General features: G+C 44.8%; 1 protein-coding gene across 5 annotated transcripts in view; it reads right to left on the bottom strand.

Annotated features, from left to right (window-relative positions):
- Positions 1 to 17,637, bottom strand: part of TBC1D1 (TBC1 domain family member 1) — a 227,163-nt gene that overhangs the window by 38,332 nt on the left and 171,194 nt on the right. For all 5 annotated transcript variants that reach the window (XM_078446215.2, XM_078446213.2, XM_078446212.2 and 2 more), the window contains 2 exons: positions 8,609 to 8,794; positions 2,263 to 2,424 (listed from right to left, as the gene is read on the bottom strand). In XM_078446215.2, coding sequence (XP_078302341.1) covers positions 2,263 to 2,424; positions 8,609 to 8,794 — 348 coding nt within the window. The remainder of the gene's footprint in view (positions 1 to 2,262; positions 2,425 to 8,608; positions 8,795 to 17,637) is intronic.

Genomic DNA, 17,637 nt, shown 5'->3' with positions numbered 1-17,637 from the left:
GACACACTAATCCTGCTGCTCTGATCCAATTTTAACTTGGAAGGCTTATAGATCCCTTTTTCCATCACTTAGGGGTCCTCAGACCATTAAGAGGAAGGGCCTCATCACCCACACAGGGACTATCTTCTCTTTCAAAGTCTCTGTAGTAACTTGGCTTCTACCTAAGAGGCCAAAGGGGTGGTTCTGACCCCCCCTCCCCCGCCTTAATCTTGTTTTTTATTCTGAGCTACAAGATGGACTGTGGGCATTTGTTTGGAGTCATTACATCTTATGTGTTAAAACCAGCCGAATAACTGAAAAAGCTGCTTGTGCAGTTAGAAACAGAGTTTCTGCCACAGAAGGTATGATATGACCATGTCAGTGGACACAAGAGGGTTAGCCTCAGCTCATCTCAGTTTACAAACTGTACAATCACCTATCCCAAACTTCACTACACAGGTTCCAGATGCCTGGAGTGTTTCCATCAGTTCCCTCTTGTCAAATACATAACAAAAACCAGTATCTCCAGGTGCCAGTTTCCAAGAAACTCAAACATTCAGAACAGCTGTCACAGACCCATGCGATTTACCTTTTGTACAAGCAAAGCCACCTGAAGACCATCAAATAGTCAATAGTGAAAAGGGAAAGAACAGAGTCCTTCTTTTCTCTGCTTTCTCCCTTTTCCAAATGGCAATCTGGGGCCACTTGGTGCAATGGTAAGCCTCCAGCAATCACTAGGGGCAAAAGAACGTGAGAACTGGAAGAGAGTTGTGAGACCCTCTGTAGGGTCTATGCCTCTCACTCTAGCTGCCAGAAGGCTGGAGCCCAAGAGGGCGAGGACACCTGCCAAAGGTCACACGGGAAGCCGCTGGCCAATCAAGAGTCTGAGTCCTCACCACCCGCCACACTTCTGCTCTCTGAGAAGAGCACTGCCGAGGCAGGTCCAACCACAGGTAGTGCTGTGTGGTGGTGAGAACTCCAGGAGATGGGTGTGTGAACAGGCCCTGGGACCATTACAACAGCGTCATGTTTCCTTATCCATAGAAAGGGGAAAGTCGTAACTAGCAATCACTACATATTATTACTGAAACTGACACAGTCAAGTTCAGATAAAGGTTAAATAATGCCCACAGACTACAGTAGGAGTAAATGCTTTGGCCCACTCACTCTCTTGAGATAAGTAACACTGTGTAACTTCTTCTGCTGAGCTGCTAACAAAGTCCACGGAAGAAAACTAAGCTTCATACATATTTGAACTGCTTTGTCTGAATTCTTGGTTATTCTTGACTAAACTGACCAGAACTTGATAACCACTAAAATTAGACTCCAAAGGTCTCTGATCTTGCCAGCAGATGCTAATATACATTTATTTAAAAGAAATGGTTGTTTTACTTGAACACTAATAATCATCAAAGTTAAGCTGTAAAATGGAGCTACTCAAACTATTTGTGAAGAACCAGTTTTTGTTTTCTTTTAAAATGTTCCAATCCACTGCTGATACTGTTATAAAATACAGTAAAAATGAATTTATATAAAAATGAAACAGAAAAAAAAAGACTGATAAAAGACAAGTCCACTTTTTTTTTTTTTTTTTTTTTTTTTTTTTTTTGGATCACCCTTGTGAAATTACTGGAAAAGTTTCTAAATGTTTAGTCCCAAGTCCTATTCTTAGGCCAGTAGTAGTGTGGACTGGCACACTGTCAGTAAACCACACTAAAAACCCACAAACACCGCCTACCCACCCGGGCCCTCCAGGGTAGCAGGGATGTGCAGTGTGCTTCCAGGTATCAGCTTTTTTACTGCTCACAGCAATCACCGTCATCGCCCACACCTCACAAACAGGGAAAGTGGAACTCAGAGAGGCTAAGTCACTGGCCTAAGATCACATGGCAAATCAGTAGGGCTGGGATCTAAACCTGGGACAACCTGTCCGAAGTCTGTGCATAAAACTGTGTTGTTTCCCCAGAGAAGCCATGCAATCAGTTTTTGCTTTACCATCTAACTTAGATATGTCATCATTACCCAGTTTGTAGGCAACTAAGCCCTGTTTTCCTATCTTCTTCCTGCTTCCTAGGCTTCTGGGCATTTTAATTAATTAAGAGGAATCATGAAAGGTGATGAAACTCACACAAATTAAGATATGTGGAAACAGACTAGAGAAAGGTGTGGTAACTACGAGAGAAACAGCCACCAAAATTGGGCCTTGATGTTTTTTTATTCCATACCTCTTCCCAACATCAATGGGAGGTAAGGATGGCGGGATGGATTCCCCATAAAGCTTACCTTGCCCAACAGCCGAATGCATTTTTTCCATGTCAAACTTAATTTTTGATCTTCCTGGAGTGCTAAGCATCTTTTCCCACACTGTGGTCACTTCTTTAAGACAAGGAGTGATTTCTTCATAATCAAGCTTTAGGCGCTTGTTCAGCAAATCACTTTCAGAGGCTAGAAGAGATCATGCAAGAGCGTGTTAGAGAATGCTATGGCTACAAGTCTTCATTTCCTAGCATCTAGCATCGCTACTGGAATGGTGAGCAGTTACAGCCAAGCTGACAGGTCCAGACTAAAGTCACTGATCCTGCGCCACCCCATTTTCCTTACCTTAGAAAAAGCTGAGTATGCCTAGTAGGTGTCCTTGATTTATTTCTCTGACCCCTGCACAACACCCCGCCCTGCCCCAAGAAACCTGTTGGCTCCACTACTAAAATATATCCCATACCTGTCCAGTTCTATCAATCTTCACAGCTACCCTACTAAACTGCAAACATCTTAAGGACAGGAGCTATGTGTTAAGATTCCTGGTGCCTGGCATGGTTAGAGATGAACACAATTTCTTCATCTGAACCAGGAGAGCCTCTCCAAGGACAGTTCCTCCCTATTTAGAGCCAAACCTTCTTAGGTAGCCTCTACCTCGTCATGTTTCTGCTTCCTGCAGCTCAACAGAATAAATCTTCCCTTTCATATGACATCGCCCCAAATGTACGAAGGTAGTTGTTATTTCCCACCAACTTTATTCAGCTTAAACTGCTTAAGAATTATACCTGGATTACCAAACTGGGGTTGGGCGGGGGGAGAGGCAGGGAATCGATAAAGGAAAAGTTTAAATTGACGATTCTCAGGATTAAATCTGACAACTTCACTCCCACCTAAAACCATGATATTCTATTTCAACACAGTGGTGATGTCGTGAGCCCCCAAATCCATCCCACCTCAGGTCTCAGATCTTGACAACACATAGCATTGCCCAGCTAAATGAGCCAGTACACAGGCCTCTGCAGAGACGATCAACTGTGGTCTTTATGATAATAATAAACAAATATATGTCCTAAGTACTTTATATTCAGCAGCAGTTAATCTTAATGACTCTCTGAGGCAGGGTGCTGGTTGAGAAAACCAAGGCCGAGAGGCTGACCAGCAACTCCCAGGTCCCTGACCAGGAGGTGGGGCGGGCCTGGGGCCCTTGCCCTTCTCCATCGCACTATGGGGCTTATGGTTACACATCTTTTTTCTGCGACTAGGCATGTATCCATCAGGGGCCTGAAATGTTTGACAGAACCCAGGGGAACTTTCCAGGCCTAGAGTTTTTTCGAGTGAAAGATTTTCAACACAAATGTGATCTCTTTAACAGATACAGGGCCATTCAGATCTTTTTCTTCTCATTTCAGTTTTGGTAAACTGTACCTCTCATGCAGTTTGTCTATTGCATCTCAACAGTTAAGTTTACTGGCATACAGCCATTCATAGTCCTAGAGAAACTGCTAAGTCAATGCAGACATCACATAAGTGCGTCTTCCCCAAGCCCCCTGAGAGTCCGCATGCTCTCCCCGCCCCCAAGTGTGTCCTCCCCCAGCTCCCTGAAGGTCCCAGTGCTCCCCCCACCCCCGCTCCTCCAAGTGTGTCCTCCCCCAGCCCCCTCAAAGTCCACACGCTCTCCCCACCCCCATCCCCACTTGATTCAGGAGTAGAGGAGGGGCCACAGAAGTCGGAGGTGTTGGAGCAGGACCCAAAGTCCCCCTCCCCCCCATACCTTCCTCCAGGTCCAACCACTACACTGAACTCCAGTGCCTATTATTTTTAAAACGGGAATTACAGCTACCTCATTGAGTTATTCTTGTGAGGATTCAGTGAGATGAAATATACCAAGCATCCAAAAATTTCTGCTAATCAGCAAGTACTCACAAATTAGCAAAAATATAAAGACAAATAAGGAAAGGTCTAAAATGTTGCTTTACAAAACTAAGTGCTGATAACATGAAATAAAATATTTTCTTTTTCCGTGTTAGAAATTGAGCAAAGGCAAACTCAGTTAATCTAGTTAACTCTACCCTAATGGTAAAACCTTATTCATGTGATGCATGGATTATGTACTTAATGGACTCGATTACTGCCTTCAAGTACAAATGCAAGAAAAGATGGTGCTGAAAACGTCCCTCATCCAGCCTCTCACTTCGTGGACACAGAAACTGAAGTTCAGAGCAAGTACAGGGCTTGCCCTAAGTTATTTACTGGCTGGTGGGTAGTCAAGTGACTCCAGGCCTGGTGCTGCCTCTCTTGCGATTTTCTACCTACCATCTTTATTCTTTTCCTTCTCACTTTGAAGAACACATTTTTTTTAAGGTCCCATTAAACCACCTTGTGGCAAAGCAGGTTCAGGACTAGCCTTGCTGGCCAGGGACTGCAGGTAGCACTGGGCTCTCAGTGTCAAGGGACATTTCTCTGACAGTGAGCTCTGCTGTGAGCCTGTCTGGCTGCACTAAAGAGCCCAGCAAGCTATGCAAGGAGCCTTCTCTGAACTCAACAGGACAATAACATCTAGCCAGAAGATTCCGCTGAAAAGGCTTAATCCATGTATTTTACTGTTGACCTAAGCACCATCCTGCAGTTTGAGTATCCTAACATTGCTACCTAAAATCCAGAGCCTCCAAAATGTCTTATTAAGCAACGCGGATGGTACACGCTTGCAACAAATGTCAAAGCTCCCAGACAAGGCCTTTATGTACAAGACCAAACTGTTTAAAATATTAAATAAGGGTCTACAAACCCACGATTGAGTATTTCTGGGGCTATGGGACACTAGGACTATATGAGAGCAAACGTAACCTTACAGAAGATTCATCTAAAACATTTATTACCATCTACCATGAATGTATGAGCCTACTCAGACTTTGGACTAATGACGTTCAGGTCTGATTTATGTCTCTTACACAGGGTGGGCTGTAGCTGCCTGTCCCCAATCCTGCGTCGCTAGTGACTGCCTTCACAAATAAAATGTTCTTCCAACTACCATCACCTTTTTTTTTTTTTTTTATTTTTTTAAATGTTTTTATTTATTTTTGAGAGACACAGAGAGACAGAGCATGAGTGGGAGAGGGGCAGAGGGAAAGAGAGGGAGACACAGAATCTGAAGTAGGCTCCGGGCTCTGAGCTTTGAGCACAGAGCCTGACACGGGGCTCAAACTCATGATTTGCAAGATCATGACCTAAGCCAAAGTTGGCTGCTTAACTGACTGAGCCACCCAGGTGCCCCAATTACCATCATCTCTTAAAACTTTAGTAAGGAAAGGCTAAGAGGCTGGAAGCATCAGTGATTAAGTGACCTCCAAACTTGTAGGGATGTTAGAAGAACCACAGTCTTTATTTTTTTTTTATAACCAACACAATGCGTTTGCTTAACCAGGAAAAACCCTTTAAAAAAATATCAATTACATTTCAGTTAAAATACAAAATTCAATGTGTTATCATACCATTATGCAGATATAGTATAACACTTTAATCTGAAGCATGAAATTTTGAATTACATCAGTCAGTGAGATAAGCAATAGTGTTCTGACCCCAAACCATGGTTGTACTGAACCACACATCCTGTCCTGCATTGGGCTTCTCACATCTTCATTTGTAATAGGGGAGGAATGGCCTTGCAGAGGGACATGGTGGAGACTGCTGGCTTGGGAGACAAGCAATGTATTTTGGTCCCAGAACCATTAAAAGTTATCTGGGGAAATTAGAATTCAGCTTTCAACCGCCTATAAGGGACTGAAGAGAATTTAGATGATGTGGTTTGGTTCCTGCTCAGATGCAATGCTTCCCGAATAGTAACAGATACTTAATCCACATATTAAAAATCTAGGATGGGGCGCTTAGTGGCTCAGTCGGTTAAGCATCTGACTTTAGCTCAGGTCATAATCTTGAGGTCCGTGAGTTCGAGCCCTGCGTCAGGCTCTGTGCTGATAGCTCGGGAGCCTGGAGCCTGCTTTGGATTCTCTCTCTCTCTCTCTCTCTCTCTCTCTCTCTCTCTCTCTGCCCCTCCCCCACTCATGCTCTCTCTCTGCCTCAAAAATAAATGAACATTAAAAAAAATTTTTTTTAAATCTAGGAAATAGGCTTAATTAACCATGGAAGAACCTCCTCACACATGTTCTTCTCATTTCTTTCTCAAACAGCATGCAATCTAGCTTAAACACTAGATCAATTACAAGAACCACATCCCACACCCAGCTACAATTTAACTTTCCTTTAAAAAGAAGTTAAACAAACAAACAGTGTAGCAGAATGACTGTCTGTCTAGTACATGGTATACTCCTGGTTGGTTCATGTCAAATCTTGCTTCTGTATTTAATGAGAAAGTTCTGCCCCCATCCCACCCCAACAAAGCTTACAAGATGTTTTTTTAGGCAATTCACGGTCAGGCTCTTATTGATGATGAAGTGTCTTAGCAATATAGGTACCTTACTCACAGAAACAGTCAATGCTTTCTGAATTAAACAATTTATTGTGCTTTCACCACAATGGTGAACACATATGTTGAACTTTATAGAGACAAAAAGAGAAATTAATGCAAATAGCAAGAATGCAAGACCTCACAGGATGGACCACCGCCAGATGGAATGAGGAAGTGGTGGCAAGATGCTGGCAAGGCCCAGTGAACTTGATGCAACACCTGGCCAGGTGTTCCAGGTCACCTTAGGGAACACTTCCCTGTTCACTCTTGTCTGTAATCATCACTTACACAGCTTCACAGAAGCTTTGCTCTCGTGGCACACTGATCAGTCTCTTCGATGGCAGCCATGATGCCCCCCAACGTCCCAAGAAGCCAGCCGGTGCCATGCCCATTTTACAGCTATGCCCTGATTTTCCGTGGCTGTCATTTGCAAGCAGACTGGCCCGGTGAAGTGTTAGGACTTACGGCCTACATGATGAACAGAACTGCCTCTCTGCTTTTCAACAAAGACCCCAACCCAATATATGCATGAATATGAGTCCTGTGCTCCAAAGCAGTCATGTAGCTGATGTACCCTCAGTGACGTGATCACTGTCAAGTCTCTTTCAAGCATCTGCTTTTAGAACTGCCTTCAAGAACACCCAAGAAAATGGTAGAAAAACCGAGTTGGAAGAAATCTTAGCAATCACTGCAGTAAACTCCCCTCACAGTGGCACCCTCTCCCACAGCACTTCGAGGGTCTCTCAGCCTCAATACCGGGTACAGGGAGAGCCCACAGCACCTGTAAGTAGCCCACGCCAAATGCTCAACTACTTTCATATTCAAAGGTCTTATTACTTTGTATCTGACTTCGTGTTTTTGGTCAAAGATGACATACGCTGGTGGACTATGAACCTTACCAGATTTGGTGCCTTAATAACCTTCAGCTCTATATGCAGACATCAAGATAAAAGACGAAGATCTGCGGCCAAGGAGTAAATTCAATGAAATGTGCTCTAACTGCCAAACTGCTCTGGGCCGTGGCGGCACAAGTGAACCGCCTGCACAGCCTCCTTTGGAAAGAGTATGTTCAGATTTCCCCATCAAAATGGCCAGTATTTTATATCCAGTCAGCTCTCTATACTCCGGGACCCACGTTCTTTCCACCATACCACCCACTTCACTTAGCTGCTATGAAGATAATATTTTTTGGTTCAAGCAACAGTAAAGAAAACAGGAAATGAACAAAATCTAAACTTTCAAAGTTCAAGTCGTATTTTGATACTGACATAACCCCAGGCAAGAACTTGGCTGGTGTGAGCCTCAGTTTCCTCTTCAGGCTAACACCTGCCTTCTGGAAAGCTGTCGGCAGCATTAAAAGAGTCTGTCTATAAAATATCTGGATCTTGTTCAGTTAGAACTCAGCTAATGCTGAAGCTTCGTCCTCTTTGCTTTAGGTTACCTGCAACCCACTCAAAAGGCACATAGAGTGAGGTTATGAATTTCACTGATTTGTGCAGGATTAGTTCACACCTACCACCCGGCACAGACTGTAGCTGGGGACAAAGTAAGGAGGGAAAGAGAAAACAAAACAAAAAAACACTCTTCAGAGAGTTGAAGCTTACATTTGAGGGTTGTCTCTTGGAAGTTCCAGATGTTATGCCGCAAACGACCATCCAGGAATAATTTAATGCGCTGGGTGAGGTTATCATGAAGCCTCCAGAAAGTAAAAAGCACTAACTCCACTTTGAAAAAGTAAACAGATATTTTGTATATATGTATGTATGTATGTATGTATGTACGTATGTTAGAGCGTCTTGGTTTGTTTGTTTTTTTAAAGATGGCATTCTTATGTGTGATGCGATTCACTTCAGAGCCAAGACAAATTAAGATTATCAGCCCTGTTAGTTCTAAAAAATATGGCAAACCAACCTTGCAGCTTCTGATTTTCCTTCTCCATTCTGAGCAGCAGGATCTGCTGTAGAATAGCCTTTTGCCATAACTCTCGAAGCTCACGAGGTGTCCTTTTCCTCTCCTCTGGGACAGGGCCAGCGGGCCCATCTTCACAAACCGGTTCTAAAGGAGATCGTGGCGGTAGCTCTCCCAGCTCAGAGTAATCTGGGGACAGAAAAGGACATTTCAGAACGGTAAGACTTATATTTAAACATAGTGGCAGATCAGAAAATTCTGCTCGCTTGCATATCATGAAATGGTATCACCAGATTTAAAATTCAAGTTTTAATATGCATTGAAATAAATTGGGTGTGAACTACAACCATCAAATTATACATCAAACGGTAAGCAAAAGTTGTAGGAGCTGAAGAAATGTTCAAAGATACCTACTTTCAAAGGTGTAATATTTCTATTTCCTTCTGAGTTAATGACTGTATTATTGGTAACAGCAAACGCTCTAGAGTGCTCACTCTGTACCAGATCATCCTGGGGGCTTTATGGATACTAGTTTAACACTCAACCACCCTCAAATGTAGCTACTGTAATTATTCAGTTTTAAAGAAAGAAAAGCAAACGAGAGCACATTTGACACTTGCCAAATGTCACACAGCCTGGAAGTATAGAGCCAGGACCGGGGGCCCAAGGAGTCTGGCCTCCATGTGCATTCTTAACCACTATGTTACAAGGCTAGGTATTTTGGAAGAAGATGAAAGCATATTTAATAGCCAATAATAACAGTGACCATTAACGGATCCTCTACCAAGTGCTGGGCACCACGCCAGGAGTTTTATACAGACAGACTCATTTAATCCTGATGACAACGCCAGAGGCAGGGATTAATTAGCCTGAAGAGAAAACTAAGGCTCAGCCAAGCAAAGTAACTTGCCCAGCGTCAGGCAGTGAATACACAGGTGTGTTGGGATCGCAACCGATGTCTGCCTGATTTGGAAGTTCACGCCTTCTGCTAGGTATCTCTACAATTCAGGTTTCCTATGTCACCGGTTTCCAAATTTCTAGTTATTAGTTGAAATCTCTTCACATTTCATGAATGTGTATCTTTCTCAACTGCAGACCCCACTGCTACACAAGGTTGTTATAACTCACAGATACCTTACAGACCAGCGGAAAGAACGCCCCACCTGCTCACTCTGAAACTAGCCGAGAAGAGCAAAAGCTCCTGTGTGAGCAGACCTCACCTGAGGCGAAGGATTCATGGGAATGTCAGTCTAAACTGAATCTAAATAAAACCATGGTCTTTAACACATGCTGTGAAAAGCCGTTCAGACAACTCAAATCTCACAACCACCCAGATCACAACATTCAGTCTCTTCCAGTGTTCCAGTGCTCCAACACAATGCCACATGACAATTAATTTCCAGAACAGCTGTTAGCGTTGACTTCTCATTATCTTTGGCTAAGGTTGGGTTTGATTTGCTGCTATGAAATCTAAGAAATCAAACATAAGCTACAAAACATTTCATTTCCTAAAGTCACTTGTCCATCTTAACTCCTCTTAAAGGTACTGGATTAAAATAATTTATGATAAGCATTAAGAATGCTCTGTGATCTCTGCAAGCATTTAAATACTTATCACATTTCTATCTGTTTATTTATGATCCTATTAAACGAATGAATACATTAAAATTCTTCTCTTGGAGGTAGTCTGTGCACATTTGTTCTTATAGAAAGGTGCTCACGTGTAATGGTCAGTATAAAAGCAGGAATCACACTTGTCTGTACAGAATGATCTCAATCTTATAAATATTATGAGAAGCAGTATAGTTCAGCGATTAAAAGGTCAGGCTCTGGAGCCAAGCTGTTTGGGTTTTAATCAAGACTCCACATTTTTTGATTTTGCGATCTTCAAGCTGCTTAACCTCTTTATGCCTCGGTTTCCCAATCTGCTGGGCAGGAATAACAGCCCTCACAGAACTGTTACAGGGATTGAGTTAATACATATCACATACACTACCTGAAACAGGGGTGAACACACAGTAAGAATACAGTGAATATTAGCTCTGTTTGCTATTACATAGTCATTAAGGGCACACAAAAAACTATTGGAAGGAAACACATCAAGATTTAGCCACTCAACTGTAAGCTCTAAGAAAGCAAGACAAGGCCACCTTGTCCCTGAGGGTTTCCCTGGCATCCGGCATAGTCCCTGACACCCAGCAGGTGCCTGGCACACAGCTACTGACTAAAAGAACAACTAGATGGGTACGACGTCTGGGCGTGCTTGCTGTTTTTGTCTGTATTTCCTACATTTGTGACAATGAATAATTTTCATAATTAAAAAAATGAGGAAAAATAATGCAAACCTGTGATGATGTAAATCAGAGATTGAAAAATGTTCTGCAAAACACTCAGAAAACAAACCAATCACCCCCAACAGCTGTTAGCATTAGTCGTTCCTGAACACAACATAGCTCAAGTTCTTCCTTTTTCAGAAGGAATTCTAGTCAGTGTTCTTATTTCATCTTATTCTGCAGCCTCAAGTCTTCCATTTGAGCTCTTGTCTTCCCTTTTTTCTTTTACCATCTTGGCCGCTGAAACTCCGCTGAACAATGCGGTGGTGATTCAAGTTCTGCTTCGTCTCATATTGAAGGATTTATACGCCCACTGGCTGGCAAGGGTCTTGTTTCCAAAAGGTGATTGCTGGGAGACAGACTCACTGTGGGGCGGGGGGGGGGCAGGGCAGGGAGGGGGGCAGGCTCGCCACACATGATTTCACGTGCACAGAGCAGGCAGCCAGGGACCCACCTGGTGACGGAGCACGAGGAGCAGTCGGTCTAGAAATTCTTTCCCATTCTCAAACCCCGCTAATCAGTCAAGGGCTCATTCGCATAGCCTCCTGCCTCCAACCTGCCCTCCCCTCTTCAACGCCTTTCTCCTCCGGAGCATCTTGCACAGTCCTACTGACTTTCAGACCCTGCAAGGTAATGAACAGAGCATAGCCCAGGCTGGACTTGATGGAACACATCTGGGAGTTTCGGCTGTTTGGTCCCCAGGTCCATCACTCTCTGCCAGTTGGGTTGCTGACAAAAACCAGAGTCTTTTGAAGCTCCAGTGTTTGCTATTTTCTTCTTCCAAAGAAGTAGATCTGCAAGGAGTACAGGCATTGCCTGGCGATGAGGACACGCACTGCCTCCCTAATGTGCTCTCCTTGAGCTTGGTTTTCTTATTATCTGTCACGGCTCAGCTTGGTAAGCATTTACCGTTGAGTCCTCAACACAAATACGCACATCTGGGTCTCACGACCATCTCACGAACCAGGTGACATTGTCATCCCCATTTTACAGCCAGAATAACTAAGGTGCAGTGAAGTTTTGTAACCTGGGCCAGGCCGCATGGCTGGCAAGGGTCAGGGCCACGATGTGAAATACAAAACGTTCACCCAGGGCTCTTCTGACTTCCAGATGCGCAAGCATCACGTGGGATCTTGCTAAAACCCAGATTCTGGTTTAGCAGATCTTTGGGGAGGCCGAGAGTTTGCATTTTTCAGAAGGAATTCTAGTCGGTGTTCTTATTTCATCTTATTCTGCAGCCTCAACTCTTCCATTTGAGCTCTTGTCTTCCCTTTTTTCTTTTACCATCTTGGCCGCTGAAACTCTGCTGAACAATGCGGTTCAAGTTCCCAGGTAATGCCGCTACCGCTGGCTCTCAGAGCTCCTTCTCCACAAGGCAGCTTTACCCCTGGCCCTCCCTCCCACAGCCCCCTGTACTGGGCACATCAGCTCATCTCCCTTCGCTGCTACCACTAGCAGCTAAAACTTCGTGCAGGCACTGTTGTCATCGACTGCGTGAATCGAGGCGTTCACACATGCCCACGGCTTGTCCCGGCCTCAGCCGGGGTGCCAAGACCAAGCACAGCATACAAAGAAAAATGACCAGTCCTAGTGTTAATTTCACCTCTGAATTCACGAAATAAAAGCTAATCCACTGTAAAGGTCACCAAATAAACCTAACAGCTGACAGCAGGCTTTTCGCAGCCTCAGCACGATTGACATTTTGGGCTGGATAATTCTTTGTCACGGGGGACTGTTCTGTGCATTTTAGAGGATTTAGCAGGTTCCCTAGGCTCTACACACCAGAGGACAGTAGTATTTGCCCACCCCAGGAGTGCCCATCAAAAACGCCCTGACATTGCCAACTGTCACACCTGGGGAGGAGAAGGAAAACAAAATCATCCTCAGCAAGAACTCCATGCAGAGTATAACTCCCCATCACTTAATCCTCTCCTAAACCCTGGGAATGGGTAAAAATATATTCCCCTCACCCAAATTCTTTTTATGTGGTAACAATTACTGATGTTATAGTTTATAATTAACAATTTTTAAACATATTATCCTTTGTTCTAAATCTGGCCTGTATAATTAATCCTAGTGGGCTGTTTTCTTATCAATGCAAAAAGATCTAGATTTGGGTCAAGGGCATAGCTTTCTAACAGTCTTTTCTCATGGGTGCATGCACACATGGGCTTGAGGTACAGTCCATGTGTATTCACATGCATGGGGTTGAGTGGAATGACAGGGTCAGGGCAAGAATAATATTAAGATGTTGGACAGTCAGCTGAGAGCCTTGTTCTAATAATAAATATGTGCATTATTTTTTTGAAGTTTATTTAGTTTGAGAGAGAGAGAGAGAGAGAGAAAGAGAGAGAGAATCCCAAGCAGGCTCCTCACTGTCAAAGCAGAGCCCAACACAGGGCTTGATCTCACAAACCATGAGATCATGACCTGAGCCAAAATCAAGAGTCAGACACTTAACTGACTGAGCCACCCAGGTGCCCCAGTATGTGCATTATTTTAACTTGGATAATTCCTAAGCCATTTTCACCAGTATTTACTGAGTCACTTATATGTACCTGGGATGGGGTCTGCTAGATGGTCTAAGAGAGGTTCCTTTGATGTTTCTAACATTCTTTAGAACAACACTGGGGATCTGGCTTCCTTTCCTGACCCACACTCTTGCTGACCCGCTGCTGCACAGAGGCTGACAGGGAGGAGTACGGTCGAGGCTGGCCCGGGGGGCTCTTCCACCCCCAGGCCAGTCTGGCGGTCCCTCTTTGAAAACCTCTGTAAACACTTACACCTTTTGGGTGCCAGTCCCTCGGTACCAAATGTGAGAAATGAGATTCGCCCCTGACTGCCCCAACTGTGGCGCCCACAGGCACTGACAGACATACTTATGAACTCTGCAAGGCCACAAAACCAAGGGCCACAATAACACGCTAGCAAAGGATTACACTTTACTATTTTGACATGTCCTATAATGACAGGATGTAGCATGCTTAAATCATAGAGATTTGCAGAAACGATGGGTTTCAATGGGTTCTGAGAATTTCAAAACCAGCTACATTTCAGAGGCCTTGAGAGACAATCACCTCTACTGAAATCCTTGCTGTGACCTTCTCAACAGAGCCACAAATATGATTTATGTTGGTGTGTCAATATTTTAGCTGCCAAACTATTCTCCTGCAACCGCACTGCCACATTCTTTACTCTCTCTCTGCACACAGATGTGTGCGCACCATCGGTATGCACACAGCCGAGGCCGTGACAGGGCAGGGGAGGGGAGACAGGACCACGCACGCATACAGCCTCGCATCTGCCCGGATCCCGACTCAGTAAAGCATGGAAGGCAGGGCTCCTCGCTGCTACTTGCAGAAGACACTGTTGTCGGGCTTGCGCTGCAGCTCTCCTCCTTTTACAGACAGAACATTAAATCACACATTAAGTGCCTTGTAAGACAGGGGAGCTCCAGGAAGAACATGAAGAGATGGGCCCTTATTCTCCAGTATTCTGGATTTTTGTGTTACCCCATCAACAGAGCACTTTATAACTCTCTCCATCTCAAAACTCCTGATCTGCCACACCAAAAGAAAAAGAAATGTTTAAAATTCCAGTGTTTCTGAATCCTCTGTTTTAACAACGTGAATAGGCCTTGGAAATGAGAATTACAACTGAACGTTAAGCCTCTGGAGAAAAGTTAACAACAACAGGGATTAGCGTCTGCAGCATCTGTTGTTACCAACAGCTGAAGAAAACGTCTTAAAAAAACAAAGTAAAAGAACCGTGTAGATTTAAGAAAGGAACAGGCAGTCCTCCATGAATGCTGTCAAACTGTTTACAAAGCACGAGCTGCTTTACCGCTCCTTGGACAGGAGGCAGCTGCCCGGGGGGCAGAGGCTTCCATGTTCCCTGCTCTGCCTGTGCGGGCTGACACAGCAGGTGCACGTGAGACAGTCACCGAACAAAAGAGGTCATTTACCCAAGGCTGCTCTAAACCCTACCATGACTTCTTTGGATATTTTATGGAAAATAGTAACAATAAAAAGGATTTCATCGTTTTCTCCAGTCACATTATATAATGGTCTACCAGTAAGAAAACAGGATTTAAAAAAAAAAAGACAACATTTGGCGTAAAGAAATGTTTCTAAGTTTTTTGCCACCTGCTACGTGGCAGATATGCATGGGACACAGTCCCTCAAGTTTCAACAGGGTGACTGGGAGAAGTACATGACTGCTAGGAAAGACAGAGAAAGTGTTCGAGAAATTTAGCAAAAGAAATGAATCTCTCCTGTTTGTCAGGTAGAGCGTGAGCTCTGGGGGCACATGTCCGGGAGGCAAATCCTAGCTCCACCACTAACCTAGCTTCGCTATACGCCTGTTTCAACTACAAATCTGCATAACGGTGTCTAGGTCTCTGGAGCAGTGTGCGCGTTAAATACGTACCTATGCCTGGCACAGAGCAAGCATTCCATAAAATGGCAACCAACATTCTTCCTACCACCATCATCAGGATCAGGTTTCTGGAAGCGGTGGTGGTTCTTGAAGGACAGGAAAAGTCACACGGGTGGAAGGGACGGGAGCCATTTCAGGCAAACAGGGTGGCAGAAACAACGTGTACAGGTGACTAGCGATTACTCAGCCAATGACCCATTTCGGCCAATGAGCAGATGGTGTGTATGTGACAACAAGACAAGAATGGTTGAGCCTAGATTACAGAAAGCATTGAATGGTTAGTGCATTAATCAGTAAGGAACCGGGAATCACGGAAGATTTGAGGTTTTTCCAGTTTTTAAGGAAAGTGTATTTCATGTATGCATTCTTCAGCAGGGGAAGGTACCACGGCTGTCAGGGGATGCACAGCTTAGTGAATCAGAAAAACAAAGGGCTACTGTAAAAAACCATGTGCAAACTGCTGGGGCCGAGGGAGCTCTGAAGACTCAACAGTGAGCCTAACTCTCAGCCTGAGGGAGGGAGGGAGGCTGTGTGCTGAGAAGTCGGGCACACACACATTATAAAAAAGCAGCAGACAAGATATGCAGAAACTAGAAACAGAAGCAAGGATCCTGCAGGCCTCTGGCTCTACACCCTTCCGTATTAACTCTGTGGGGGGAAGTCTCCAAGACTCTATGAAGAGGACTTGGGAGTCGAGGAAGCCAAAAGCCCTGAATGAATCCACCCGCTCAGGAACTGCGAGGACAGCTCCAAGGAGCAGCAGTGAAGGCGGCATGGTGGTGGAAAATCCAGGGAAGAGAGCCAGGCGGAGGGTCCAGGGCTCAAGGCGGACAGGGGGCTCCTCCTGGACAGGCCACCGCACCCCTGGCCACCCCCTTCCGGGCTGAGCTCTGAGAGCAGAGGCACACAGCACCCAGGTGGCGGGGAGGTGGCAGCAATGAAAGTTAAGGCCCACATAAGCTTGAAAAGAACCAAGAAAATGCTGTAGATGAATTTTTATATTTAATGCAGGAGATAAAATTATCCTTTGAAATAAATAGCATTTGTTTTTGCATCTGCAAGGGGAATGACACGGATACTTTTCAAAGGGGCTGAAGGTCAGGCCTCTTGTTTCTGGATTGAAGTCAATAAGACTATAAAGAGGAACATATATCCAGCCTGTCGGAATACAGAACACTGAGCTTGGTCGTAGTTTGCTCTCTCCTATTACCACTTACAGAACACTGGATTTCAAATTGTGGTTCTTGCGATTTTTTGAGACCCCTCTGAGTGGAAAAACACCAGCACCAGCACGAAAGGCCAGTGCCAGCCGGAGGTGTGTCCTGGGACTGTCCACCAGCAGCCACTGCATTACGACTGCCCTAGACACCCTTGCTTGCTTCCTGCCTTCTTCTGGACGATGAGGGGGAAACGGTCAAGTTCACAGGAACACAAACTCAGGGCTGAAAGGGGCGCTATGAGATGACTTAGCTCAACAACCCCCTTCCCAGATGGGGAAACTGAGGCTCAAAGACATACAGACTCACATCGTTTTGAGCAGTTACCGTGTGCCAGGCACTGTAAGTACCCAGTGATTTCAGCCTCACAACCACCTGGTAAGCGAGGTCTGTTTTTAACCCCCTCAATGGCACGGCCCGAGATACAGAACTGATTAGCTGGTGGAGCCAGGACTAGAACTCAGACTCCAGGGGCTCAACATGCTGGGAATGAATGCAGAGAGCGGAAAGAGAAGGCACCTTATGGCATCGGTGCTGCCACTTACTACCCAGGAAAGAAGCCCCTTGACTCCCTGTGCCTCAGTTTCCTCAACCATAAATCACAGAAAATAACAGCATCCACCTCCCACAGCTTTGTTGCACAGACTAAATGAAAAATCCTTGTGAACACATAACATCGTACTTGGCCAGGGGTAATACTGAATTTCTATTATCAACAGTATCTATTTTACTCTAAACCTGGCAAAATCCTTCTTTTGCTTAGACTTCTCCACAATCAGACTAGGGCTGGGGAAATCCAGTTTCCTGAAGAACAGTGGGGAAGACAGACACTTATTCTATGAGGGAAAGAACAGTGTTGTCCCAGGGGCTCCCCCCAACAATAGGGGGCCCCTGGTCACTGTCTTAGTGTATCCAGGATCCCTGCATGTGAGGCAGGGAAGCGCTGGAGAGGGATGGCCACCCTTACAATGGCTGGGATGCCCTGTTGGCCTTTCTTTGTCTGGCTGACTCCCTCCTCCTTCAGAGCTCGGCTCCAAGGTCACAC

Source organism: Panthera onca, chromosome B1 (assembly GCF_046562875.1).
Source record: "Panthera onca isolate mPanOnc1 chromosome B1, mPanOnc1 haplotype 2, whole genome shotgun sequence".
NCBI classification, from domain to species: domain Eukaryota; kingdom Metazoa; phylum Chordata; class Mammalia; order Carnivora; family Felidae; genus Panthera; species Panthera onca.
Note: the sequence above shows the minus strand (reverse complement) of the source record. Positions and strands in the feature narration are given on the sequence as shown.